Source organism: Rhinopithecus bieti, unplaced genomic scaffold, assembly GCF_001698545.2.
Source record: "Rhinopithecus bieti isolate Rb0 unplaced genomic scaffold, ASM169854v2 scaffold_9693, whole genome shotgun sequence".
Classification (NCBI taxonomy): domain Eukaryota; kingdom Metazoa; phylum Chordata; class Mammalia; order Primates; family Cercopithecidae; genus Rhinopithecus; species Rhinopithecus bieti.
Genome location: NW_016806178.1, coordinates 157,356 through 182,737, shown reverse-complemented (window position 1 = coordinate 182,737; position 25,382 = coordinate 157,356). Strand labels below are relative to the sequence as shown.

The 25,382-nt window shown below is 53.2% G+C and overlaps 1 protein-coding gene across 2 annotated transcripts in view; it reads right to left on the bottom strand.

Moving 5' to 3' along the window:
* Positions 1 to 25,382, bottom strand: part of CCDC33 (coiled-coil domain containing 33) — a 103,510-nt gene that overhangs the window by 62,603 nt on the left and 15,525 nt on the right. For both annotated transcript variants that reach the window (XM_017874922.1, XM_017874923.1), the window contains exons 3-7: positions 12,209 to 12,342; positions 8,036 to 8,145; positions 6,383 to 6,499; positions 2,070 to 2,161; positions 990 to 1,110 (exon numbers count right to left, since the gene is read on the bottom strand). In XM_017874922.1, coding sequence (XP_017730411.1) covers positions 990 to 1,110; positions 2,070 to 2,161; positions 6,383 to 6,499; positions 8,036 to 8,145; positions 12,209 to 12,342 — 574 coding nt within the window. The remainder of the gene's footprint in view (positions 1 to 989; positions 1,111 to 2,069; positions 2,162 to 6,382; positions 6,500 to 8,035; positions 8,146 to 12,208; positions 12,343 to 25,382) is intronic.

The following is a 25,382-nucleotide window of genomic DNA, read 5'->3' as shown; positions in this document are numbered from 1 at the left end:
AAAAAAAAAAAAAAAAAAAAAAAGAAAAGAAAAGAAAAGAAAAACAAAGACTGCCTTCCCTAATCCAGGCTTTACATCCCTCTCCGATTAAATTTTTTTTTTCTTTTTTCTTTTTGCTGGGTGCAGTGGCTCATGCCTGTAATCCCAGCCTTTTGGGAGGCCAAAGTGGGTGAATCACCTGAGGTCAGGAGTTCGAGACCAGCCTGGCCAACATGGTGAAACCCCGTTTCTACTAAAAAGATAAAAATTAGCCAGGTATGGTGGTGCGTGCCTATAAGCCCAGCTACTTGAGAGGCTGAGACAGGAGAATTGCTTCAACTGGGGAGGCAAAGGTTGCAGTGAGCCGAGATTGTGCCACTGCACTCCAATCTGGGAGATGAGAGCAAAGCTCTGTCTCAAAAAAAATTTTTATTTTACTGTGGTAAAATATACATAGCACGACATTCACCATTGTAGCCATTTTTAAGTGTACAGTTCAGTGATGTTAAGTGCATTCACATTGTTGTGTAACCATCACTACTGTCTATTTCCAGGACTTTTCATCACTCAAAACAGAAACTATGTACTCATGACCTGTAACTCCCCATTCTTCCCCTTCCCCAGCCCCTGTAGCCATTGTTCTACATTCTGACTCTCAATTTTCCTATTCTAGGTATCCCATATAAGTGGAATCATATATTTGCTCTTTTGTATCTTCTCTCCTCTGATGTAATAGCCCTGACAAGCCTTCCCAGTTTGTTATTAGATTATACATTATCTTGTGTTGATGTTCAGCCTTTTCACCCATGTGACTCCCCTCTTCACCAGACCAAGAGTTCCTGGAGGGCAGTTTCTCTGCCGCACAGGCGAGTGTAGCCCTGGGTATGCCGCGGAATTCAGTCAACTCTTACTCAATAGTCAAGGGAACTGCTGACTGACTCACTGAGTGAGTGAACAGTGAATGTGTGGGGGAGTTACAGGAAGCCGGAACCACTGGGGAGGAGACATACCTGAGGGCATCCGTTCTGGCTGATGCAAGGCTCATCAAAGTTCATCACAGATGGGATAGGGAAGGAGAGTGGGGTGATGGGCAGCCCCACAGAGGCCAGGTCCCTGTTGGCCTGGCTGACCCTGGGGAGGCAGGGAGACAGGGTCAATGCTCTGGGCTCTGCACCTGAGCCTGGCAGCCCAGGGCCCCTGCTTTGATTCTGGGTTGATGCGAGAGAAGGGAGTTGCAGGGACCCCGCCGAGTTCGGGCCTGGACCTCATAACAAGTGGGGACCATTGGGCTGGGCGTGCATCAGTCATCTTCCTTCCTCCAACAAGCAGGGGCTTCATAGGTCGTAAAAACTCAACAGGAGATACAGAGAAGTAGGGGAGTCATCTCGGGCCATCAGGGCCAGTTGGAAGTGACCAAGACAGACCCTGACTCCCAGGAGTCGGTGCTGTGGCAGAGAGCACATGTTCATAGGGGAACTCTCCCACTGTGTGGCAAAGTATGAATGTCCTCCTGAGGACTGTGACTCCAACAGACTCAAAAGGAGGTCTAGAGGAGGAGGGGACGAGTTGTGGCTGGGGCCAGGGAGACCTCCAGGATGAGTAGGGAGGGGACTCTGGCAGGACTAAAGGCTGTGAAGTTCCAAGATGGCCTTTGGGGCCAACCACTGGCTGGAGCCTGTGGCCCTGAGCTAGAGTGGGAGGGGGAGTGTGGAGGTGGTGGGTGTGAGGCAGGGAGGCAGGTTGGAGGGGCTGAGGAACCCTGGGCAGGGAATGAGGACCCCTCTTGTTGTCATCCCCACGCTCTCTAGCTGTTAGGCCTGGCATTGGCACTCATCCCCACCACCTGCCCTCCAGCCTGCTCTCAGGAGAGGAATGAGCTGCCCCCTTCCAGGGACCTGGGCTCTCCCTAGGGAACGAAAGGCATGGTCTGCTGCAGGAAGCTTACCGGGACTTCAGACCCAGTGGAAAGGTTTGAAGGGCCTTAGGGGCAGAGGGGTTTCTGGAGGTCCCATGGCAGCAATGACAGCCTCGCCCCCTCCTCTGCCCTCTGCCCTCCCCTCCTCGCCCATGCCAACCTGGGCCCCACTCACTTAAATTCCTTGTAGTTGGGAACCACCCGGGCAATCACCACCATGGGGTTGGGGTTGTTGGCCAGGGGCTCGTTGACTCCCCGGAGAAAGATCTGGAGAGGAGAGGAGGCAGGTGAACCCCATGTGGCCTTGGAACCTTCCAGAGATAGCCAGCCAGACTGCCCACCCTCTTTTTCCCCATCCATGAGCTCATGGCTGCCTCCACACTTGACACCTGCTTCTCCCTGTTCCCTGCCTTACTTGGTTCTTGCTTTGCACCAGGCTACCCTCCCTCAGGAAGCCTTCTCTGCCTAGCTGAGGCAACTGCCCCCGCTTTCTGTCCTGGGATTTACCAATGGATCTCTTACACTAGTTCCTTTGGGAAGAAAGGGTGCCATGAGAGTTGGGGCCTGGGAAGGGAGGTTGTGTTCTAACCTCGGCCCCTCCACTGGCTCCTGGGGAGGGGCAGGGCTAGGTGTTCCAGCTCATTGGTTTCTGTCAGTCAAATGAGGCTTGTCTCAGGGATGAGAGGGGTCTCTGATTAGATCGTTTGTGAGAGAGCACTTTATAAACAAAAGATAGGAAGCCCAGGTCTGGTTTCTCCAGCCATACTGAACTTCCTGAGATCAGTGGCCACAGCCAGGCTCCCTGACCTCCCTGGCGCCCATCACCCTGGTGCCTGCTCCCCTGCCTTGCTGGTTTCCCCAGGAAGTGCTGGTTTGGAACAGGATCACAGCATCTGCATCTCTGGGCTATTCTTTCTTAATCAGATCCCAGTTGTCACTCCCCTGACCGCCCTCAGTTGTTCCCTCCTCAGTCCTCTGTCACCCCTAAGGGCTTCCCTGCCTCCCAGTTCTGACTGCCCTCTCCTCTCCTCTCCCCCGGGCTTCTATTGGCGCAGCTTTCAGAGAGCAGAGCGGGGTCGCAGCAGGAGGCTACAAAGCAGGAGTGGACAGCGTCATCTTGCTCCAACCCTCACTGACCTCCTGCTCAGCCTGGGCCTGGGGACACTGGAAGGCAGACAGAGGAGACAGGGAGTCTGTCCCCATGTGCCTGTGCTGCCAGCCCAAGAGCCCCTGATCTCCCGGACCTTGACCCTCACCCTGTATCTACCAATGGCTCCCACTCTCCCTCAGCCCTCACCCACCTCCCACTCGGCTCTCATTCCTCCTGTTCCTCCGATTCCTCTGCCAGCTCACTGGCCTCTCCATTTCTGTTCCTTTCCCTAATCCATTCTCTTTCCCAGGCAATTTGACACATGATGGCAAACATGCTTTTGTTAGAAATGAACTGGGTCACGTTATTTTCCTGACACCCCACATGCGCCTCTGCCGCATCACCTGACAGGCCCCCAGTCCCTATCTTCTTGCTCCAGATTATTTTACTCCTGCCACACGCCCCTCTTATTTCTGCCACAGGGTCTTCGCACATGCTGATCCCTCTGTCCAGACCCCCTGCAGCTCCCACCAACCCATCATGGCTGACTCCTTCTCATCCTGTAGCTTAAACATCACCATCTCTGAGAAACCTCCCGTGACCATTTTTAATAAAGTAGCCCACCCTGTCCTCTCCATCTCAGTTGCTGGATTCCCTTTGCCATAGCACTCATCATAGCCTATGTTTATTCTCATTTATTTCTTGTTTCTTTTCTGTCTATTTGGCTAGATCCCAAGCTCCACATGAGCAGGGATCATGTCTGTCTCATTCACGGTTGTCATCCTAGGTTTTAACAAAAGTGCCTGGCATAGAAAAGAGCTCAATATCTGCTTGTGGATAAATGAGGATCATATGGGCTGGGCACAATGGCTCATGCCTGTAATCTCAGCACTTTGGGAGGGCGAGGTGGGTAGATCACAAGGTCAGGAGTTCAAGACCAGCCTGGCCAATATGGTGAAACCCCGTCTCTACTAAAAATACGAAAATATTAGCTGGGCCTGGTGGCACATGCCTGTAATCCCAGCTACTCAGGAGGCTGAGGAGAATTGCTTGAACCTAGGAGGTGGAGGTTGCAGTGAGCTGAGGTCGTGCCACTGCACTCTAGCCTGGGTGACAGAGCAAGACTCCATCTCAAAAAAAAAAAAAAAAAAAAAAAGAAAGTGAGGATCATATGAATGAAGGAGAAAAGAGGGGAACAATGGAGGAAAAGGTTTACCCTTCCTGTGTTTATGAGCATGAAAGAAGGAGAGACAGAGAAACAGAAAGACCCAAGAGGAAGAAGGGGAGAAGGCAGGCAGTGGTCTGGGTGAGGGTCTTGGGGGATGTGTGGGATCCTAGTTCCGTGGTGCTGATGGGAGAGAAGCAGGAAGAGGAAGGGGCTCTGGACACAGCTGATGGACTCTGCCCCAGGCATAGCTTGAGATGGGAAGAGGTCCTCGCTGGTCTATTCCAGCTCAGTCATTCACTCCAGCTGGGTCACATTGGTGAGTTCCTGCCTCTGGGCCTGTTTCTCCACTCGTGCATGGAAGGATTGAACCATAATCTCCTCTGAGTTTCTAGCTCTGACCTTCAATGGGAGGAGAGGGCCCAGGAGTGGGGCTTGTTCTGGATCATTCTCCCTTTTCTTCCTCCACACCCTCCTCTCAGGCTCCTCTTTCAATACCCATCTCAGCTGATTGCCCGACCTCTAACCCCACACAAGTGTGAGCTGATGGGCACGTACAATAGTCTTTAGGGCCTTGCAGCTCTCACTGAGGGCTCTGGAGACTGAATTCCTTCACCACATTCAAAGGATTGAATCTCTGATGGTACATTTCACACTTTGGAGGGATCTGGGGTCTGGGGCTGAGGGATTTCACTGGAGGCTGGCAGGCCCTATTGCTCACAGGCTCCCCAGCAGGTGTAAGGCTGAAAAGGGGGTGGTGGCAGCTAATTTGCATCTGTTCTGTGTGGACTCTGATCAGGTGTGAATGAGACAGCTGCCCAAGTACACCTGCTCATGACAGCCTGGGAAGTAGCAGAAGTTCCTGCTCCTGCCATGCGCTCACCATCAGGAGCAGGCAGATGCTCTGTGGCCATACCCGTCGCACAGATGGAGAGGGCATGGAGAATGGGCAAGGTGCTGTGGGCCAGGGAAAGCCCCCACTCTACTGCTGTACCAGGCAAGTCAGAGACTGGGTGGGGTGGGGTAGCCCTAAAGTTCTGCCTGGGTCTTGGGGATGTGGCCCCCTCCTTGTGGGGTGCGGCCTGGGGACCACAAGGCCAGGCTGTTGCCCCTCTTCCTTGTTCTGTGTGTGTGTGAATTGCTGGCTGTCCTCAGGAAAGGGTGTGATAGAAGGTGTCAGGGAGCAGAAGGCGCCTGTAGGTCTGACATGCTGGCATCGGAGGGGTGGCTGTGGGGGAGTAGAAATGTGGGTTAGGAGTTTTGGCTCCCATACCATACTCCCCTTGGGTCTCAGTGTCCCAGGCTGTGAAAGAGGGCAAAAGAATGCTTCCTCCCCTTCCAGGCTCACAGTGCTGGTGAGTAGTGGGGGTGGGAAGGATAAGAAGAGATCAGCCAAGTTTGGGTAGGTGGAAACTCAGAGCTTCGGTCCTATGGCTCTCACCCTGATCATACTCAGGCTATAGCTGAATTTGAATCTGTCACCCACGGGCAGTTTGAAAGCTTGGGGAATGGGAGAGGGGCCAGGTCCCTGGATTATGTCTGCTTTGAGCATCAAGAGTTCCTCCCAAAGCTGCTAATTAGCCTAGTGGGTGGATGGTGATGGGTCAAGGGTTGGTGGCCAGACCTAAGGTGGGCCCAGCCCTGTCCTGGCTAATGGAAGAGGCTCTGTAAACAGTTGCTGGATGAATAAATGAATGAATGAACTGAATACCTAATCAGTAGACCAGTCAAACCTCTTTAGACACGGTGCTGAAGGAAAGCTCAAGGAGGCCCTAAACTTTTGCTTGGGGGGCTGAGGCACTATCCCAGGAGGGGAAGAATAGAACAGGAAACAGCTGGGCTATGGGCTAAGGGGGAGCACAGGGCTTCTCCCCTGCCCCTAGCATAAGATTTGGGGAGACATAAGGCTCTGGGATGCTCTGGTCCCCACTGCAGCACAGAGATGGTACACGAGGTGCAGTGGTGTGGCTGAGCCCCTGCCCCTCACCTCCAGGGCAGAGAGGGAAGGAGAAGAGGCTCGAGCATCTTCATCCTTGTCATCCCTGCCAAAGGGCTTGTCTTCACAAACTCCTTTTGCTATTTTGGAAAGGCCTGGTTACTTTTTCCATTCTTGATATCTCTGCTCCATACCCTCAGGCCAGCCAGCGGGGGCCAAGGGCAAGGCGTGGGGCGTGCTCAAAGTTTGGCCCCTTCCCACTCCACCCACCACCCCAGAGGGCCCCAGCTCTGGTACCTCCAGAGCTGTGTGGTTGCAGCCGATGTAGTGGGGGATGCAGCTGCTCTTCCGAACAACTGTGGCGTACAACTGGGTCTTGGCAGTGGCTTCATCAGCTTTCCCAGACTGGGTGGGCTAGAGACAGGGTGGGGGCAGAAGAAACAGAGGAAGGAGAGTGTCTAAGGGGCAGATCTTGGCCATAAATCCAGCCCTCTGCAATCACTTGGCATTGCTCCGCTGGGGCTCCAAGCTGATAATTAAAGCTCATGGTCCCTGTGAGCCCTTCCAAGGAGATCAATATAATAAATCTTCCCTTTTCCATTTGAATATTTCATCACCCTCACAAGGACCACTGCCTGTCTGCTCTCCAGTAAAGATGTGATAACAAGGCCTGGGTTGTAAGTGAACAGATAGCCAGGGGGCCTGGGTGATGCCCCCAGAATTACAGCTCAAGTGCTGAGTCTCCCAGGGTGAGTGGTGCATCTCTTTTACTTCCCTACCTGGCCCATCCTGAAGCCCTGGGATTGGGGTTTATCACAGGGCCTAAGGGAAGGTAAAGCCTCCTGGTGCCATGATTGAAGAATTGCTTAGAAAAAAGTTCAGTGCTGGCCCAGACGAGGGATTGGGGGAGGGAAACTGACCAAACTGAGCACCTACTGTGTGCCAGGAACCTTGCCTACCATTGCATGGGATCCTCAAAATGACTGTGCCAGCTTTGCCGATGAGGATGGAGGCCTGGGGGTTAAGTGGATTCCCATGGGTATCCAGCTAGGCGGCAGCAAACCTGGGCTAGGACCCCCGACAATCTGGCTTCACATTGTTCTTTACTCTCAACCACTATCAGGGTCTGGAGTGCACAGTGGGGAGGGGAATGTGGTGCTTCTGTTCATCTTTGGCTCACTGCCTGGCACATAGTAGGTGCTTCATAAGTCCTTGAGCAATGAGAGTCAATTGTACCCCTTACCTCTTAGCACTAGGAGGGAGGACAGGCAGGGGTCTGGCCTTGGAGGCCCAACCTTGGAGTGAGGAGCCTCAGGGCCCTCAGTTCATGGCTTGGACCCAGTTGCTAATTCCAGGGGTGCATTCCAGGGAATGCTTTATCCCGTGTAACCCCCAACTCTCCTGGGCCTTCTGACCAAGGCAGCATGTGGAGGCAGCTCAGAAGGAACTGGCTTGGGAGACAGCATGACTGGGGCTCATCCTCAACTCTGCCGCTCACTTGCTCTGTGACTCAGGAAGAGGAGATTTTTCTCCCCGGGTCCCAGTCCCATGTCTGCAAAATGTAATTTACCTTGAGGATTAGAGAGGGAGTGTGAAGTGTCTAGCACAGGGCCTCGAAGCAGCAGGTACTCTGTAAATATTGTGTTTCTTTGATTTTTAGATCCGCTCTTTTAACATTTATGTAATCAAAATCTATCTTTAATTGGCATATTCATTTAATGTGGCAATTGTCCTATAATAATCAGCTGTTTTACAGCTGAATTCCAAATTCTTGTAGACATCATTCCTGTGTATGTACCAGGAGCTGTGTTTCCTGAGCCCCACATGGTCCTAGATGTGTCATGCTGTGGGTGGTTGTGGAATGTTCAGAGCTTCTCCGAGGGAATGACTGGGGACATTCAAGGTGGTTTCCACCTGCTCTCCCCACACTTTCCCAGGCCTCTGACTCACCTTCACCAGCTCAAAGTGGTAGGGGTGGAGGACACGCAGGTACTTGATGGGGATTTTGTAGGACAACAACTCCTGTTTCTTTCTGTTGTCCACCACCTTGAGGATCACATCTGGAAAGATAAAAAATGAACACAGGTTCACTTTTAAATGGATCCTTTTCTCTCCCAGTAAGGAGAGACAGTGAGAGGTGAGAGACATTGCTGAGATTAGGAAGCAGGGGCCACACTGAGGAATCAACATGCATGCACGTGTGTGGATCACCCCTGTGCACACAAACCCATAAGCATAGTCTGAGCCTCTGCACAGGGCAAAGCTCCATGCCGGTTGCTGTTAGGACTCCAACATGCAATTTTCTCCCGTGGTCTAGAAACTCCCAGGCCAGAGATAGGCACACACAGAACTGAATCCAGTCCCCTGTGGCAACAGACACACATGTGCACACACTGAGATACACAGGCAAGCAGGCATAGCACCTATTTCCAGGAATAAGATGCCAGCTCTTGAGGCAGGATGGGGAGAGATTATCTCATACATGTTGCAGGTGGGGAAACTGAATTTCAGTAAGAAAAAGTGATTTGCTCAAGAAATCCTTTAATACAGCTATCAACAAAAGCCTACTACAAGTAAGGGAAAACTAAATACTAACAATAATGCACCACTTAGTAAACACCCTCCAAATAGACTATATTTTCTTATAAAATAGCATGAATGTTGGTAGAAACTTTTTTTTTGAGATAGAGTCTCACTTTGTCACCCAGGCTGGAGTGTGGTGGCATGATCTCAGCTCACTGCAACCTCTGCCTTCCAGGGTCAAGTGATTCTCCTGCCTCAGCCTCCCAAGTATCTGGGATTATAGGCGCCCACCACCATGCCCAGCCAATTTTTGTATTTTTAGTAGAGACAAAGTTTTGCCATGTTGGCCAGGCTGGCCTTGAACTCCTGACTTCAAGTGATCCACCCACCTCAGCCTCCCAAAGTGTTGGGATTACAGGCATGAGCCACCACTCCTGGCTGGTATAAACTTTAAGAAGAACACCAATGTCCTATAAATAGTCATGATAGTCCTGTTTAGTGAGCAGGAGTGTCATGATTATTTAGTGAGCATCTACTATGTGCCAGGCATGGGGATGGGCACGTCTCAGCCGTGATTCCAACAAATTGTCACCACAACCTCTGAGGTAGGTATCATCATCTCTGTTCTTAAAGTATGAACAGTGGAGCTCAGAGGGTTATGTAACTAGATCAACATCACACGTCTAAAAAGTAGATGATGGGAAGGGTTGAATTTGGTGACACTTGAGGCATCTTTCTATTCTGGAAATCTATGATTTGAGGAGGAAGAAGAGATGGGGAGGGAGAAAAGGAGAAGAAGGATAGAGGAGGGATGGAGAAGGAATGAGAGAGATGGGGTAAGAAAGGATACAAAGGATGCAAAACAGAGAAGAACAGGAAAGGGAGGATGGGGCGGAGGGGTGTGCCTGAGACACTTGGGGAACCCCTTGCCCTCTGCGTCTCTTGAGACAAGGGATTTCAGCACCAGGGACAGCAGCTGGCCCTTGAGGGCTCAGCAGGTTCAGTGGGCTCAGTGGCTGGGTCATTTGGAGCTGGATGGGTCATTTGGATGTGGGGGTGGAAAGGAAGCTGTGAGCTTTACTAAGTATTCTTCTTTCTCTGTCTTCCCCACAGTGACCCTGAAAACTTGCCAAGATATCTCAAGAGCTTGTCACATAGGATACATGCTCAAAGGAAAGAAGGGGGAAAAGGCACCGAAGGTGTTGAGGTTGGCTTGAAGAAGGGAGATTGAGGCAAGGGATATGAAGTCAGCAGACCTGGGTTCTAGTACCAGGACACTAACTTGCTCTGTGACTGTTAGCAAGTAATTTAACCTCTCTGAGCTTCATGTTTCTGCTCTTTAAAATGTTAACACTTTAATAAGAAGCCTTGTCTCTCCCCTTGGGTTGCTGTAGGGAGAAGAGTGTGTTTTCAAGCTGTAACATTCTGTGCAAATGCTCCTTGTGGCTGTCACTATTTTCCTCCTCTTTAAGCATCTGCAGCTCTCCATACACAAAGCCTGCTGTAGGCAGACCTGAGGAAACTCTGCTGGGGGATTCCAGTGCTCCCAGCTAAAGCACCACCAGGAGCTGTGCAGGCTGAAGCCCCTTATGCCAACTCGCCATGGACCCAGAATCCAGTTGGGATTTGCCAGGGTTGAAGGAGAGGTGAGTGCCGTGCATTTTCTCCACCCGCTATTCCTGGAGCTCTGTGTGGGCAGCCAGCAGATGAGCTGGAATTGGGGGTAATGGACAGCCACTCCTCCCTGCTCCTGTCTCCATGCTACAAACACGCTTCATCAGTTTCCTCTCTGGGCATTGTGCCCTTCCGGCCTCCCACCACTCCCTTTGTGTGGCCAACAAGCTATTTCTGCCACCCGCCTGCTTTGGCCCTGACACAGGGTCTGAAACTCCCCTTTGCTTTTCATTAACACATCCTTGAGCTATCTCCCACCCTTCCCCCGCCTCTTGGCCTGGCCCCCATCTCCCCACCCCAACGCAGACATCACCACAGCAACCGGTTCCAACAAGCATCCAGCTACTTCAGTCTGCAATGAGGTGCCTGCCAATATTCCCTGCCTGCCCGTGAGGCCTCCCCACTCTCTTGTCCCTCCTGCAGTTAGTCCTGCCCCTCTCTCTGCTGCACAGATGGGCCCTGGGGTCACTGACCCCATTACATTTTTCCCTCTGTTACCCCAAGTATGTAGAGCCCAGGGCAGGATCCCAGCTCAGGTTCACTCATCACAACCTCTGACTTCCCACCAGCCACATAAATACATGCATGCATACACACACAGTCACACACACAAACTACACATACACATGCACTGCAAGGCACACACCACCATCCAGATCCATCCAGACACACATACACTACACTGTTGCAGCTTGACACACACAAGCACACACACACATAAGACACACAGACATGCATGCCTACAAGTACAGACACAGCACACACCACATTCACACATGTGCATGAACCAGCATGCAAGCATTCACAAAGACATGCACACACAGGCACGCATGTGCCTCTGCATGAAATCCTAGGTCAATTTTTCCTCCTCTTTTGCATCTTCTTAAAGCATCCCAATAGCTCCACCTATCCCTTTATAGGCAGAAAAGAAAAATTATCTGGCTTGACCTAGAGTTAGCTCCTTCCCTTTTTACAAAGGCTCTGCTTCCTGTTTCCTTTCTCCCCTCCCATAGTCTCCAGCTGGCTTTCTGCTCTGTGTGAGGAGGACAAGTTCTGTCTAGGTCTCTGGCAAGGTTTCAAGGGGGAGAGGCAAAGCCTGTCCTCTCAGGGAGAGGCCACCTGCAAGAAGCAAGTCTGAGGTCCTGACTAGATAAGATCAGAGACATCGCCAGGCACCTCCGGTGTATGCTGGCAGGGCCCGAGGCGAAGCCCCACCATCCGGGCATCAGCCAATCAGTATTCCCATGTGTCCAGCCTGACATTTCCATTCAGCCCCAGGAGAATGGAAATCCAACAGACCCACAGTGTGAAAGTAAATACAAGGGCGTACATGCATGTGTGTACGTGGGCACCTGGTGACTCAGGCTGACACCTGGGGAGGACTAGGCAGAAAGAGGGATCCATTCTAGGGACATTTCAAAGATTTTTTAAAAAATCAAATGGAAGCAGCAAGAACCCTGGACCTGCAGTAAGAACATGCAATTCCGAGTCCTTGGACCTTGGTCTTGAGCTTAAGCCAGTTAAACTCCCTGAACCTCGATGTTCTCTTAAGCAATGGGAGCAGCATTGCACCTCCTGGGAGGTGGTGACTCCAATGAGCGATGTGTGGGGACGTGCTGGGAAGCTGTAATGTCCTGTTTCAGTGAGAGACGGCGGTAATAACAGCCATGAAAATAATAACAACAGTCATAAAAAAGATAAGCTTGCATTGTCTGGAAAATTCATTTATGTGGAACAACTCATTTTTCGAGCAGGATGGGGAGATGAGGCATGACAGTATTATGATTTTTTTCTGAGTGCTTTTAACTGAGCCCAAGGAGGTGTTCAGGTGGCTACCAGCTGCGGTGAGAGGGAGCCTGCTTCTGCCCTAAGTCCTTGGCTGTGTTCACACCCTGCCTGCACATGCCGGCCCAGCCCCCACCTTACCTTCTTGGCCTGCATCCTCAGCTTGGATCTCCACGTTCACCGTGTCCCCCCAGATAGGGGCTCTGGTGGGCTCTGAGGTCACAGATGTGACTGCCTTGGAGCTCTGGTTGTTCTTTTCCTCAGATGTGCTTTTCCTGGGCAGAGCAGGGACAGGGTGAGTCAGAGGGAGGGGTCCTGTCTGCTGCTTGTCCTCCTCCCAGGCTCCATTGTCCATAAATCTGAGTGAAAGGTGGACAGCATGTGGAGGGCTCTGTCCCATGCATAGACACTTGTGTCATCCCAGGCCTCTCCCCGGGCTCCTCTGCCAGCCCGGGTGACCACACTCTCTCGCTGCCCACTACTGAGGCCTTCACTTAGTCACAGGCCTCCCACTTTGAGAGGCTCAGGGCAGGGGTGGGGGTGGGGGTAGAGGGTAGATGTCTTGCCCGCCTGACTTCCTAGCCCTCACCAGGGAGGGCTTTCCAGCAAGAGCCCGTGTGCATGGCCTCCCTCTTCTCTCGGTTCTGTTCGGTGGGAGGAAGCCTCTGGGCAGGGTGGCTGTGCGGTGCCCCGCCTGGCTGTCCTCTCTTCTTCACCTTATTTCGCTAAACTTCTGGCCCAGATTTCCAGGCTCCGCCCAGCAATCTCAGTTCTAAATGCTTGCAATGAAGCACACACATGCTGCTGCCTTCCGAGATGCCTGCTGTGTTCAGGGTCTTTGGCTGGGCCCCTGGAGCTGGACACCTGGAGCTGGGTCCAGGTCTGGGGGCAGGGGGTGGTGGAAAGGGCTTTCCAGCCCTCAAGCACTCTGATTGTTCAGGACCAGGCTAAGGTGAGAGGTAAGCTTGGGCCCTCTGCACCCCAATGCACCCCACAGATATCAGAGATCCAGAGGAGTCAAATGGCTCAGGGAGAGAGTGAATACTTCTATAGAAGAGGTTACTAGGCCAGGGCCGTCCCCAGTGCTGCTCCATTAACTGCAGCAGTCATGGGCTGAGGAATCATCCCAGAGATCCTGTAGCAGGGGGAGCCACACCACACACCTTGCAGAGGGAGGCAAGGTGCACAAATCGTACCCCAGGATGGGAGCAACGATGTCTTCCCCTCCAGCCCTTGTTCCACCCTCAAGACCCCAAAGGGAGTGTGGGGCAGGCCAGTCGGCTCAGATCCCATCAGCTCTGTGCATTAGCAACACCAACATGGTTCTTCCCAGCCCAGCTTGTTCTTCTCCTCCAAGAAGCCCTCTGGAGCCCCCTGGCCCTCACTGCTCCCTCTGCCCTTTAGACTTAAGTGACGCTGTGACCTGGCTCCTTGCCCCCACTCATCACAGCCCTCCTCCTGTGGGTAACCATGCTTGCAGGAGTTCCGTCTCCAAGCTCCAGAGGTCAACTGAGGACTCCTGCTCTGCTTTGACTGAGATGCAGTGTGACACAGTGATTGTAAGAAGGACCCTGCAGCCGGGCATTTTGGGTCCCAAATCCCAGCTCTACCCTTTGCCAGCTGGGTGATGTTAGGCAAGGTACAGAACCTGTGGTGCCTTATTTTCTTCATTTATAAAACAGAGATGGTAATGGTGCCCAGCCTGCAGGGCTATTGTGAGAAGGAAACAAATGAATATGTGTAGTGCCTGGCACATTGCTAGGTACCAAGAAAGTGTTAATAATTCTTAGTACCGGCCGGGCGCGGTGGCTCAAGCCTGTAATCCCAGCACTTTGGGAGGCCGAGGCGGGTGGATCACGAGGTCAGGAGATCAAGACCATCCTGGCTAACATGGTGAAACCCCGTCTCTACTAAAATACAAAAAACTAGCCGGGCGTGGTGGCGGGCGCCTGTAGTCCCAGCTACTCGGAGGCTGAGGCGGGAGAATGGCGTGAACCCGGGAGGCGGAGCTTGCAGTGAGCTGAGATCCGGCCACTGCACTCCAGCCTGGGCGACAAAGCAAGACTCCATCTCAAAAAAAAATAATAATAATAATAATAATTCTTAGTACCTTAAGTTATTAAAATATAAATATAACTCCGGTGCTTACCCCGTAGCACTGGAGAGCTTAGCCTTATTGACCCTCCTGTGCCCAGCCCCTTTGCCCTGGCATGATTTTTCCCCATCATGCCCCCAACTCTGGGTCTACAATTGGGGAATGTCTGGCTGCTCTGCTCCCAGGAGCATAGGATCGGGAGTGATTCAGAGCTGGGTTTGGAGCCTGTGTTTATCCTGGTGGGATCACCTCCCCTCTGCACCTAAGTTCTTCCTTTTTCAGTAGTACCCTCCTCAGAGAGTGGTTATAAGGACTGGAAAGAAAGCACGTTCAGTTCCCAGCACCCAGAAAGCCCCAGTTCATGTTATTCCCTTCTTTGTGATACAAAACAGCCTGAGCGTTTTCTCAAGAGGACCTGCCTGAGGACAGCATGAAGGGGAAAGAGGTAGGCACTGAGTACAAGCTGGGGTGAGAAGGGGCATCTCCCAGAGAGCTGGAGTCCTTCTCGGATGAGCGTCCATCCAGACACATCACCCCGCAGGCTCTGCAGAATGTACTCCTCACACCCCCAAGGGGTGTGTGGGAGGCTGCTGGGCTAGAGAGGGAGGGCAGAAGCCTAGCAGGAACGTGGCACTTAGCTTGCTCCCTCCACCCTCAGGTCCCTTTTTCCCTCCGGCTCTGTGACTGTGCTTGACTGAGGGGTGCAATCTAAGCACCTCCTATGACACTCTGTGTCCTGGCTCCCGCTCCTGACAGCTGCCCCAGCAAAGTCAGAGACCTCAGGCTCTCAGCAGCCTCCCCGTGCTACCCAGCCACCCGATCTGCTACTTATAGATATATAGTTAGTGCACAATAAGGCCTCACAGCCTCCCTCCTCAGGGACCTGCACAGAAACAGCAGAAAGCCAGAAGCGCCGAAGGTGTGTCAGGAAGAAGTCAGTCCTTCTGCACCCAAATGTCAACCCCAGAACTGGACACGAAACTGCACCCGCACAGGCACATTCCTGGGGCATTCCCAGGAATCTTCATGTGGCTCTGCGTGCACAGAGAAGACACAACTGAATGTGTGAAGTCACAGGCAGCATAGTGACAGGATTCAGGATTCAGGCTGGACCCCATGCCAGCCTGTCTTCTGCTGTCCTCATACCCTCCCAACCCTCCTGGGAGGGTGGCAGGAGAAATTTCCAGGTGCAAGAAGGTGGGGAAAGGCAATGGGGCAAGGCAAGGGAGCAGGTGCTGACTTTCCTCCAGCATAGAAAGAGTTAAGCAACTATTTTCCCCACCTCCCTGCCCCATCTAATATGAAGGTCATCAGGGCTAGGTGAGTGCAGATAAAGCAACTGGGTGGGAGGGGGAGGCCCCAGGGGAAGAGGGAGGCTTTTAGCAGGTGGAGGGAAGCTGTCAGGGTAATGGCTTTTCCTGGCACAGCTGACTCCTCCGGGCCTTGATGCTATTCTAGAATCTGGAGAGCAAGAAGGGCCTCTGATTCTTCACAGAATAGGAGCAGGGGACGAGCTCACTCCCTGCTCCCAGCCCCATTCTGCACCCTGCAGATGGTCACGTGGCTGAGTTCCAGGTTCCCGGGCTCCCTCAGGGCTCCCAATGCAGTCTTCGAGCCCAGGGGACCTCTCCAAGACCTGCCTCCCTAGGCCTCTCCACAGGCTGTCTGCAAGGAGAGACCTCCCTCCCCGTCCCCCCAAAGACCAGCCTTGTTAGCTTGGACCCTCTGGCTCCAGGCATCCAGAGCCAGGAGGAGGTAGTGGGTGGTGCCTGCTGTCTCAGGGTCAGATTTAATCCAGCCACAGCATGGGCAGCCATGCCAGGATAGGACTGGAGTTGGGTTTAGAGTGCAGCAGCCCCAAGACCAAGCTGCAAGAAAATGTAAACCCCCCTCAACCTGGCCTACCCTCCAGGCTGCTGGAAGGGTGTGTGTCTTTGACAAACTCCAGTCCCCAGCTAGGCATTCCTGGGGCCCCCACCCTAGCAGGGGATGAGGGGGCCAGGCCCAAGCGCAGCTGTGAGTGGGAGGGAACAAGGACTTTGCTTTCCTTCTGCAAGGTCATGACGAAGGGAAAATATGTCATCTGGTTCCTGGGGGATGCAGCTGTGAGTGGAAGAAGTGAGCATTGGAAAAGCATGGGATTTGATGGACAGAAAGCAAGAGTGCTCGTGAGCTGCCTTCCCCCTCACTCCAGGGGACACACACACACATCCACACATACATACACACACATGCACACACACGCATGCAGATGCATGCACACACACATACATGCACACATGCACATGCACAAGGCTGCCCAGGGAGGTGTGAGTACCATACTGTACCCACTCTTGTTACCCAGCCCTCAAGCTGCCTCCAGGGTCTTCTGTTCACACCTGAGCCTACCTCCCTCACCTGCCCTGCCTTCTTTTTGGCCTCTGGCTCCCCTCAAAGCCTCAAAGCATGAACAATAGTCAAGGCCTGGCCTCCTCCTGGGCAGAGCTTTAGAAGCTGGGGCACAGGCAGCCTGGCTTGTTTTGAGTGCCAATCCCAGGCCAGGCACCAGGAGAGCAAAGGAAAGGGGAGGGCCCCGACTCAGATCTGCTGTGGCTGCTGGGGTCCTGGCTAGGCAGGCTTGTAAATCCTGAAAGAATAGAGGGATGTTCCCAGAAGCCCCTGGCACTGGGGAAGTCAGGCAGGCACTGGGAGTAATGGATAAAGAGTGGACCTTTAAGTGGATGGATGGTGGAATAGGGGTATTGGGCCCCTTTGACCTGGTCCATCACAGCCCATTGCTGGCTCACCTGGGAAACTGAGAGGGAGATGAGGGAACTGGCAGTCCTGCAGGCCAGCTGTCGAGGTATCATGGTCAGGCCTCAATCTTTCCTAAGAAGGTAGGGCAATTCCCCTCTACCTGCTTCCTCCATGCCAACTTCTGAGCCGGGGAGGCCTGCCTCCCCCATCTTCCAGAAGTCCAAGAGGCTGCCAGACTCCCAGGCCATAGGCTAGGCCTGCCTCCATCCCTGGAAGGCTCTGAAAAACCCAATTACCTCTTCCCAATCCAGGAGCCCAGTCTTATGCAACAGGAGATGGGAGCTGGCTTCTGCTGAGACAATCATCTGAATGGGGTGGCCAAAGGCTGGGTTCCTGCGTTTCCAACCCTAAATCTGGAGGAGGCAGGGCTTAAACAGATAGATGGAGGATCTTTCCACTTGGAGGAGAGAACGTGAGGCTTGAGAGGGGCTGTCTGACTGATGCAAGTGCCGGCTTGGGAGCAGGGGTTGGGGGAGTCAGGAGAGGGAGGTTGTGGTTCTCCCCTGACTGAGTCCCTCTCAAGGCCCCTTTTTGCCATGGCCACAAGCAGTGTCCTCTGAGGCCAGGCAGGCAGGAGGGAAGAGCCCCGGCCCTCACACCTCTGGCCTTCGCCAAGTTCCCCTGGGATTGCTGGCCAGGGTGTTGTGCCCAGGGACTCCTCAAAGGAGGAGCTGAGATCTGAGGCAGGGAGTCAGTGCTGAAGCTCCCTTCTCTCCTCGCCCCCGCTTCACCAGACAACAGCCTTGACAAGGCCCCCAGTCCATGCTGCCGCCTCCCCCAGCCCCATGCTGAAGGCAGGACAGCTGGTCCTTGTGGGTTTTGAGCCCCGGGAGGCTGCCACTTAAGGCCTGAGCGGGGCTGTTATTCTCAGCAGCGCAAGGGGCTCTCATCCTGGGTTTCATTTATTAATTGCACTCTAATGAAGCATCACTAATTGCTGATGGTGCTACAACACTGCAGGTGGGCCTCAGTTTACAGAATAACTGACTCTGGAGCAAGGAGGGCGCCAACTGGAGGCCAGCAGTTCCCAGTCCATGAGGGCCTGGCTCTTCCCCTGCCCTTACCTGCAGGACATGAGGGCTGCTCTGGAAAAAAAGAAAGGGCACCTTCTGAGAAACTCTGAGAGAAGCACTCTAGCAAAGGCAAAGATCTTCCTGTTAAACAAGGATGCTGCTCCTCCACCCCACCAGTACTCACACTTCATCCCAAAGTGTGGGCACCCTTCCTTTCCACCCATGGTGGACAAGGAGAAAACCACAGCCCACAGAGCTTTGTGATGGCCCAAAGTCAGGCTCAAGTGCTGGTGTGCTGGGCATTGTTGCACCTTCTACCCTTTTCTGGGAAGGGGATTTCCTTGTTTTCCAGAGATACATTTTTGCTCTTTTTGCGGCTGGAGGCGATGCAGGGCCAGGAAGGGCTGCTGTCTGTACCATCTGTCAGCCTTTGGACTATCATGCTGTGGCCTGTCCTGTGGCATAGCTGGTGAGGGGCCCTGGGAGCCACCTTCTTAGGCCATGGGCAATGGGTGGACCTGTCAGTCAATACCATGGTCCTATGGGGAAGCAATGACAGTCTCTTTGGAAGGTGTGGGCCTGGATGAGACAACCCAGCAGGACTTGCCAGGATGCGGGATCCTCTCAATGGTCCAGTCACTCTAAACAGCCACTCTTCTGAGTACCCCCTTTCTCACATATGCAGCCTTAGGGCAGGAGGAGCATGGACCAGACATAAAGTCGAACTTCCTGACCTCACAGAAATCACCGGACTCTTCTGATTCCTGTCATTGTGATTCTCATTCCCTGCTTAACTCATGTGCTTTTCAGTCCACGTTTTGAGGTCTGGGGCTGCTCCCTGGCTCAGATACAGAGCCCAGGCTCCTGAGGGGCTCCGATACCCTAGTGCTGGGGACTGGAGCTTGTCCACCTTCCTGGGCAAAGGATGAGTGAGTGGGGACAGCATTATGATTCCTGGCCCCTCCCCACCCTCACCATCACTACTAGACTGTTCACCCCTCAAGGGCAGGGACCTGTCTTGTCGCTGCTAGAGCTCAGTTCCCACTGCCTGGGCACAGTGGGGCCCAGCAGGTGTTTGCTGAAAGAAGGAAGAGGGGACAGACCATTGGAAAATCAGGTGGGACAGTGCCAGCACCTCCTTTCCAGCTCTGCCAGGCCAACTCACTGGCCCAGGCTGCTGAGCCAGTGGCAGCTCCTCAGGACTGTCCTGGAAATTGCTCTTGGCTGGGAGGAGGGTTCAGATTCCAAGTCCTGTCCCAAGAGCATGTCCCCAAAGTGGGGAAGCAGAGCCCAGCTGTGGTGGGGGCGGGAACTGGGCTCCCTCCAGGCCCAAGGGGCACTGAGCACCTTGGTCCAGCCTGGCCCCTGGTCTCTCTGTCACATTCCAGGGTGCTGTGAAGGGATCGAGGTCTGGTTTCGTTGGCCACACTGACCATCCTGAGAGTCCCCTCCACAGTCCCTGGTTAGTCTCTAGGCCCCACTTCTCCAACGCCACAGGACACCACAGCAGCACACAGTTGGGAAGTCGGATAATGAGTGACAGGAGAGGGAGGGGGCCACACCCACCAGCTCCTCCCCTCACTCAGGGCCAGCCGCTCCTCTGTCCCCATCTTTGTATGGGAACAGGGAAAGGGGAGGTCACAGCCTGCCCTCCCAGGGATAAAACCCCAGGGCCTCCTGAGCATTCCCAAGCCAGGTTTGCCAAAGACCAGAGAGACAGCTTTGCGCTCAGGCTCACGGATCATGGGCTTGAGTCCTGGCTCCTGGCTCACCACTGCTGACTGTGTGGCACATCCCCTAAGCATCTCTGAGCTCAGCTCCTCCCTGATAACAGCGCTCAGTATCTTACAGGTTTCTGGGTGGACAGAGGAGCCACAGAGAAGGAGGATGAGATCAACGGACAAGGCTGAGTCTGAGTGGAGATGTATATTGGCAGGTGGGTCCATGGGGCTGGAGCTCAAGAGAGAGGCTGGATCCAGGGATTCTGGAGCTTTCAGGATGGGGGAAAGGGGGATGCCTAGGTGAGAGGGATCTCTTAAAAAGTGTAGAGGCCGGGTGTGGTGGCTCACGCCTGTAATTCCAGCACTTTGGGAGGCCGAGGCGGGTGGATCACCTGAGATCAGGAGTTCGAGACCAGCTTGGCCAACATGGCAAAACCCTGTCTCTACTAAAAATACACAAATTAGCCGGGCATGTTGGCATATGTCCGTAATCCCAGCTACTCAGGAGGCTGAGGCAGGAGAATTGCTTGAACCCCAGAGGTGGAGGTTGCAGTGAGCCGAGATCACACCATTGCATTCCAGCCTGGGTGACAAGAGCGAAACTCTCTCTCTCAAAAAAAAAAAAAAAAAAAAAAAGGAGGGTAGAGATGCAGAGGAGAGGCCAAGGACTGAGCCAGGAGCATTGACATTCACAGGATATTAGGACAAAAAGTATCCCACAGTGGAGTGGCCAGAGACAGAGGAGAAAATCAGGAGAGGGGTTGTCTTGGGGGCAAGGAAAGAGGAAGCTTCAAGAAAGGAGGATGCCTACTTATACATGTGTGGAGGATGCACAGCCATTGGGAAGGCACTCCCCTGGCAGAAGGGGACCAGTCAGCAAAGCTGGAGGCACCCGTGGCGTCTGAGTTGGGTTGAGGGTTCAGGAAAGGAACAATGAGGGGCCCAGAGATCCTCACTGACCAGAGGTGTTTGGCCTGAAAGTAAAACTTGGCTGATTTACACAAACATTTGGATTTCTGGTTTCTCTTTAAAAATTGAGAGAGGTGACTGGGCATGGTGGCTCATGCCTGTAATCCCAGCACTTTGGGAGGCCAAAGTGGGCAGATCACGAGGTCAGGAGTTGGAGACCAGCCTGACAAACATGGTGAAACCCCATCTCTATTAAAAATACAAAAATTAACTGGGCGTGGTGGTGTGCACCTATAATCCCAGCTACTCAGGAGGCTGAGGCAGGAGAGTCACTTGAACCTGGGAGGCAGAGGTTACAGTGAGCTGAGATTGTGCCACTGCACTCCAGCCTGGGTAACAGAGTGAGACTCCTTCTCAAAAAATAAAAGAATAAAATAAAATTGAGAGAGGCTGGCCAGGGTGGCTCATACCTGTAATCTCAGCACTTTGTGAGGCCAAGGTGGGAGGATCACTTGAGGCTGGGAGTTTGAACCAGCCTGGGCAACATAGTGAGACCCCCATGTCTACACATTAAAAAACAAAAAGCTAATAATTAAACATAAATAAAAATGAAGAGGGCTGACAACCCATGCCCTCGGTCTTCCACGTAGAGATCAGTGGGAGGGACAGGGGCTGCTCCTCTGAATGAGCTAGGTGCTCTCTGGTTTGCCACAGTCGCTTCCGCTCTCTATTGCATCACATGCCAGGAACTTCAGGATTTGCATAAGTAGCTTGGCCTTGAAGACATTGGCTTTGAATTCTGGCTCCCAGTTCCACTGCTGCTGACTGTGTGGCACATCCCTTAAGCATCTCTGAGCTCAGCTCCTCCCTGACAATGGAGTTCTGTATCTCACAGGTTTCTGGATGGATAGGTGGAGCCTCAGCGGAGTGGGGAATGAGGAGATCAATGGGATTCCAGGGCAGCTCCTTCTACTGGAAACTTAGTGTGTGCATGGAGGGATGACAGAATCATGGAGCATATAGGGATAGGGGGAGCCTAATCAGTGCCCAGAGCCCCAACCCCTGCTCAATGGCCTCCCTCACTCCACTACAAGCTAGACCCTGTGGCATGTGACCCTGGGACCCATGGGGGCCAGGCTAGGGCAGAGGGAAGCTGCATAAAGCCTGGAGGGATCACCAAGCCTCCTGGCTGCTCATCATGGCCGGGGAAGGAGGAGGAGGCTGTCAGCCGCTCTGCCCAGGCTCAGGAGTAAGCAGAGGAGACAGCCAGTGCAGGATGCAATGAGGACACCAGGAAGGCCCCCTCTGGCCTGCCTCACGGCCCCAAATCTCCTGCACAAATGCACTCTGAGGCTGTTCTGCAGGATTCCGGAAGACGCCTGTGAGGGAGAACTCATGCTTCTTGAGTCTGAATGACGGTTTCAGGCATGAGAACACCTTAGGGGCCCCAGGTGGCAGAGATGGGAGAACATCTGGAAAGAATCCTTATGGCTTCCATCTAGCTGGGGTGGGTCTCAGGCCAACCATCCTTCAACCACTGACACCAGCTGTGTTTATAACCCTAGGACACAGGGAAGTTCTCACTGAACAAAAATTCCGAGGTTCTGAGTTTCCGGGAACTGATGTCATGGGGGGCAGGTGTGGGTGGAAAATCAAACCATGGTGTGGGGGCCCTGCAGGGAAGATGAAGACCCTGGTTCCCAGGCCTCAGTCTGGGCCTGCTCCCCACCCTTGTCTTTTTTCCGATGGGGATCCTGCTGGAAGAGAAGGAGGCTTGGCCTCTGTAGGAGCCAGTGGTCAGATGGGAATAGTCATCTTCATCTGCTCCACTCCCACTGGCCAGCCTTGTGACTTCAGACACTCATGTTCTACCCTGGGCCTTGGCCTTCTTCGCTATAACACGAGAATAATGTAGCCTGCTTCCAGGACTGCATCGTTAGAATCAGAGGGTGTAAATAGCGGAGCTCGCAGTGAGCTTTGAGCGGGACACCATCAGCAAATGAGGGCTGCCTTATTCCTGGGACTATCCCATGATCACTGTCACTGTGTTATTGTTATTTTTGCCGAGCCCAACCCTCTGGCTGCTGAGACAAGCTCATGGGTCACCTGTGAGTCATTCTGAGCCTCCACCCACTCTGCGCAGATCCCTGCCTTCAGGGGCCCTTGACCGAAGGCCTCCAGCCAGACAGAGAGGAAGGAGAACTCCAGATCCCAGGAGGGGTCTCCACACTAGTCACTGCATCTTCTCTGGAAGTCTGGGTTAGCGTCCTGTCCCAACAGCCCCCCTTCCAAGAGGGGCAACCACCGCATGAAAGATCAAGGGAGAGAATGAGGTGGAAGGAGTTTTGGATTTTGAAATCCTGCATCTTGCATCCTCCCTTGGGTACTAACTAGTTCTGTGACCTTGGGCAAGCCATGGAAATGCTCTGAGCCTAGGAACTTCATCCGTAAAATGAGGTATGATGATAATATTATACCTCACTTATAGGACTGGGTGGCAATTAAACTGTATGAAACACACAATATACTCCTAGCTTATTTCTCAGGGGTATGGTGGGTATTTGATAACTGTAACCTTCTTCTACCCTCCTCTTGCCAGGATTTCAAACAATTGTCCTACTTTCAACATCTTCTTCAGTTAGTCACCAGAATCAGAGCTCATCCTGTGACCAAGGCCAGGCTCAGTCTAGGGCCAGGGTCAGGGCTCTCAGGCTTATCTAAGAAAATCAAGGATCCTCTGAGTATGACCCTAGCTGGCGCTGATCTGTGCCTCCTCCCCTGTGCCATCCCAAGCCTGCCCCACACGCACAGAGGAAGCAGTGCCTTCCCCTTCGAGTCCTGACTCTGTCCCCACTCATTAGCTCTGGGCAGCAGGCAGCCAAAGAAGCAGCTGCCAACGCTGGCAGCCCTGCCATGCAGCCTTTGGCCAAGGGTCAGAACCCCACAGAGCATCTCCTGGCTGGCCCCATTTCCACATCTCATCCTGCCCACTGGGGCACCCCCTGCCTGTCAGTGCCACTGCCTTCCTGGTCCCTGCTGTGCTCTGACTGGCAGGTGTCCCTGTGCCAGGCTGGGTGACAGGTGCTGGACACTGTTCAAGCCCCAGGGCACTGAGCCACGCCTAAACCAGTCATGCGACACCCTGGGCCTGGGGACGGGCCCAGTAGACCTGGGCACAGAACCTGTCTCGGGTGGCAGAGCTGGGGTTCTTGTTGCCTCTAAAGAACTGAGAGTGTTTCCCAGGCCAGAACATAAGCCAGCCAGGCCTGCAGCAGCATGCAGGCCAAAGCTTACATCCTGGCCATGGGAAGACTGAGGCTCAGAGAAGGCAAGAACTGGCCTGAATTCACACAAGGAGTTAGGGGCAGTGGGCCAGATGCTAGGTCTTCCTGAACCCAGCCTGGCTTCTTTCCACTGCCCTGTGGCTTTCTTCTGATAGGTCTCAGTGCCCACTGTGAGCCTGCTCAGGACTCCCCCTTCCCCCTGTAGAGCTTTAGACCTGCAGCATCTCACATTGTCTAGCACCACATCTCATGTACATAAAGTACATAAGCATATATCCTGGTACAGAGCCGCATGAAAACATGTAATGAGGGAGGGTTTGGCCTCATCTGGGAGATCAGTGAGGACAGCTGAGATAGGGAAAGGGGAAGGGAGAATGTTTTTGGGCAGGGAGCGTGCAGAGGCCTAGGGTGGGAGGGAACAGGGTTTGCTCCGAGAACTGAGAGATGTCCAGTGTGGCTGGAACAAAGAGAGTGAGGTGGAGATCCTGTTGCTGGGGAGCTGGAGGGGCCGGCAAAGACCCAACCGTGCTGGGCCTGGAATCCTCTTTACTTTAGGAACAATGGGAGGCCACTGGGTTCCTTTGGTACTATGGCACCACAGTACCCAATGGTAACCTGTCTTTGAAGGAATCTTCAGGGAGCAAGAGTAGAGGAACCAAGAGCAGGTGGAGAAATAGTGCAGTAGCCTAAGTCGGTGGTGGAGCTGGTGGAGAGAAGCAGCTCAGTCCGAGAGATGGGAAGGCACAGTCATGACTTGGTGATGGATTGCATGAGGGGAGAATGTGATTCCTGACACCAGGATGGGGTGGGATCACATGGAGAAAGAGTACAGGCTAGAGACAGAAGAGCAACATAGGGCGGAAACCTGAGACAGGCCAACATTTAAGGCCAGGTAGAAGAGATCAAGAGATGTGACCGTAGCAGAAGGTGGGAGAGTGAGGTAACTTGGAAAGGAAGAAAGGGCTTCAAAGAGAGTGAGTGGTCATGAGGGACTGCTGCCTCTGTGTGGGAAACAAACTCACCCGTCCAAACCCAAAGAATGGACTCAGAGACCCGGAGAGCAGCCAAAGTGAGACTTTTAATGCCAATCTTGCAAGATTGGGTGTCCGATAGGCAGGCATACCCAGCACAGTTTCAATAAGCAATTTATCCCTTAGTGCACGGGTTTCTCCCCCTGTTCCTCATAGGCTAAGTACTGTGGGGTCAGTTTTCCCAGATGTCGCCTACTGATTATTAAGTAGGGGCTTTAAGTTTGTTTGTTTGTTTTAGGGTTGTCTTACTGCATTTTGTTGCAATCCTAGTTAGCTCAGGGGTTATTCAAGTTTTTTTTTTTTTTTTTTTGAGATGGAGTCTCACTCTGTCACCCAGGCTGGAGTGCAGCGGCGCGATCTTGGCTCGCCGTAAGCTCCACCTCCCATGTTCACGCCATTCTCCTGCCTCTCAGCCTCCTGAGTAGCTGGGACTACAGGCGCCCGCCACCACACTCGGCCTTTTTTC